At 36.7% G+C, this 1,973-nt stretch overlaps 1 protein-coding gene across 1 annotated transcript in view; it reads right to left on the reverse strand.

Annotated features, from left to right (window-relative positions):
• Nucleotides 1-1,973, reverse strand: part of LOC106870489 (dynein axonemal heavy chain 12) — a 262,917-nt gene that overhangs the window by 67,281 nt on the left and 193,663 nt on the right. Inside the window, exon 55 of the mRNA XM_052971523.1 lies at nucleotides 1,086-1,244. Within this exon, the coding sequence (XP_052827483.1) occupies nucleotides 1,086-1,244 (159 nt within the window). The remainder of the gene's footprint in view (nucleotides 1-1,085; nucleotides 1,245-1,973) is intronic.

Consider the following 1,973-nt stretch of genomic DNA (forward strand, 5'->3'; position numbering starts at 1 on the left):
GCAGACTGTTCCGTTGATTGGATCAACTGGAAGTCTCAACATCGTAAGCGACGGAGTGCCAACAACAACAACATATATATATATATATGTATGTATGTATATATATGTAGACAATATTTAAATGCGAGCTTCTAATAGTTTCATGCCATGGAAACACAATCATTCAGCAGAACGGCAGCTCAGAGACACAAGGCATGTTATGTAAATCTGCCAAATATTGTGTTTCCTCAGCATGAAACTATCAGAAGCTCATGTTTAAATACTGTGTATATTAAACGATATTTATCTCTCAGTAGATGAAGTTACGTTTTATGTATATAATCATACAGATCCTTTTTAGGGGAATGATGGGGTGCAGCCAACTTCGGCAGTAATGAGATTGTCCTTAACAAAAGAAACTACCAACTATACCCAGAAGGTGTACAAAGTTACTGACTTACAAATTCAGTAAAGAGTGGGTGGTTGATGATAAGTGTCTAGGTTATGCAAACAGTGTAGTGAAATGTAACACATTGTGGGCACCTTTTTACAGCTAAACTGGATTTTTGATAGTGAAAAGGCTTATCTATGAACACAATACAGTGAATCATATCATACTGTAGCATCTATATATATAAATGGGTCAACTGGACTGTCTTTGTCATGGGCACAGTACAGTGATCCTACAAAACGTTAGTACCTATTTTTAGTGACTAAACTATTAAGAAAGAGTTAAATATCTGTTAACAGCCCAGTTGACCTTGCTGTAAACAATAGCAATTCCTATCCAGTTACAAGTTATTGACTTATACTCTCTCTGTGTCTCTCTCTCTCTTACACACACAGACTCCAGCCCTCTGTAGCTCTAGGTAAATGTTCAAGGCAAAGTTGACCTCGGTGGAAATTGAACTCAGAACATAAAGATGGATGAAATGCCATTAAGCATTTTGGATCGTGTGTTAATGATTCTGCCTTAAACATCCAATTAATAATGACAGTCATTTTTATTAAATTCTTCATTATTTAAAGAAAAATTAATTGAAACAAAGTGTATTTCCAGTGTATTTCCATAGAAATATGGTAACAAAAGAGTTAATCACAATTACCGAAATCCTTTGAAAGCTTTCAATTCTGAGAGTCTGCATATTTCGTCCCATGATTTATCGGACAACCAGCTAGTATCCGGGTTGGCAAGTTTGTTTTCCAGACCGACTCCACCAGTCAAAAGAAACAACAGTTCTGCATTGTCCAATTCATCTTTGGCACTGAAAGAACACAAAAGAAATCATCATATTATACATGAAAGATTAAAAAAAAATAAAAAAAGAAAGAAAAAATACACAGAAAAATAGACAATACAGATGAAAACATGGCTGTGTGGTAAGAGGTTTTCTTCTCAACCACATGGTTTCATGTTCAGTCCCACTGCTTGGAACATTGGGCAGATGTCTTCTGCTATAGCCTCAGGCTGACCAAAGACTTGTGAGAGGATTTGGCACATGGAAACTGGTATCATGATGAAAGGCACCCAACACATCTGCTAAGGGGTTAGTGAATGAACGAAGATAACAGAGTAAGTAGTCTTCCTGAGGATGTGGGCAAACCTTCTTGTGTTGTTACGATGATAAAATGTTCCTGTAACTCTGTAATGCAATTGCTGTTTAGAAGGGCATCCAGATGTTGAAACCATGCCAAAAACAGAATGCCTGTGTGAGACATGTGTGGTCCCTTGCCTGTTTGTGAGGGCAATAACTGCAATTAAGAACTGATTCAGATTGTGATGATCTGTCTAACATATGCAAGCATAGAATTCAGACTTAAAATGAATATGATCTTATATATAATATACGTGTGTGAGGGTGGGGGGGGATGTCTGTATACTTTTGAAAAATAGTGTTTCAAAATGTGCCGTTTTCTGTCAAAAGGTATCCTTCTCTTTACAAGTCTCTTTCTCTCTCTTGCTTACTCTTTCCTTTCCTGCAATGTATTGTAGA

The sequence above is a fragment of the Octopus bimaculoides genome, chromosome 11, assembly GCF_001194135.2.
Source record: "Octopus bimaculoides isolate UCB-OBI-ISO-001 chromosome 11, ASM119413v2, whole genome shotgun sequence".
NCBI classification, from domain to species: domain Eukaryota; kingdom Metazoa; phylum Mollusca; class Cephalopoda; order Octopoda; family Octopodidae; genus Octopus; species Octopus bimaculoides.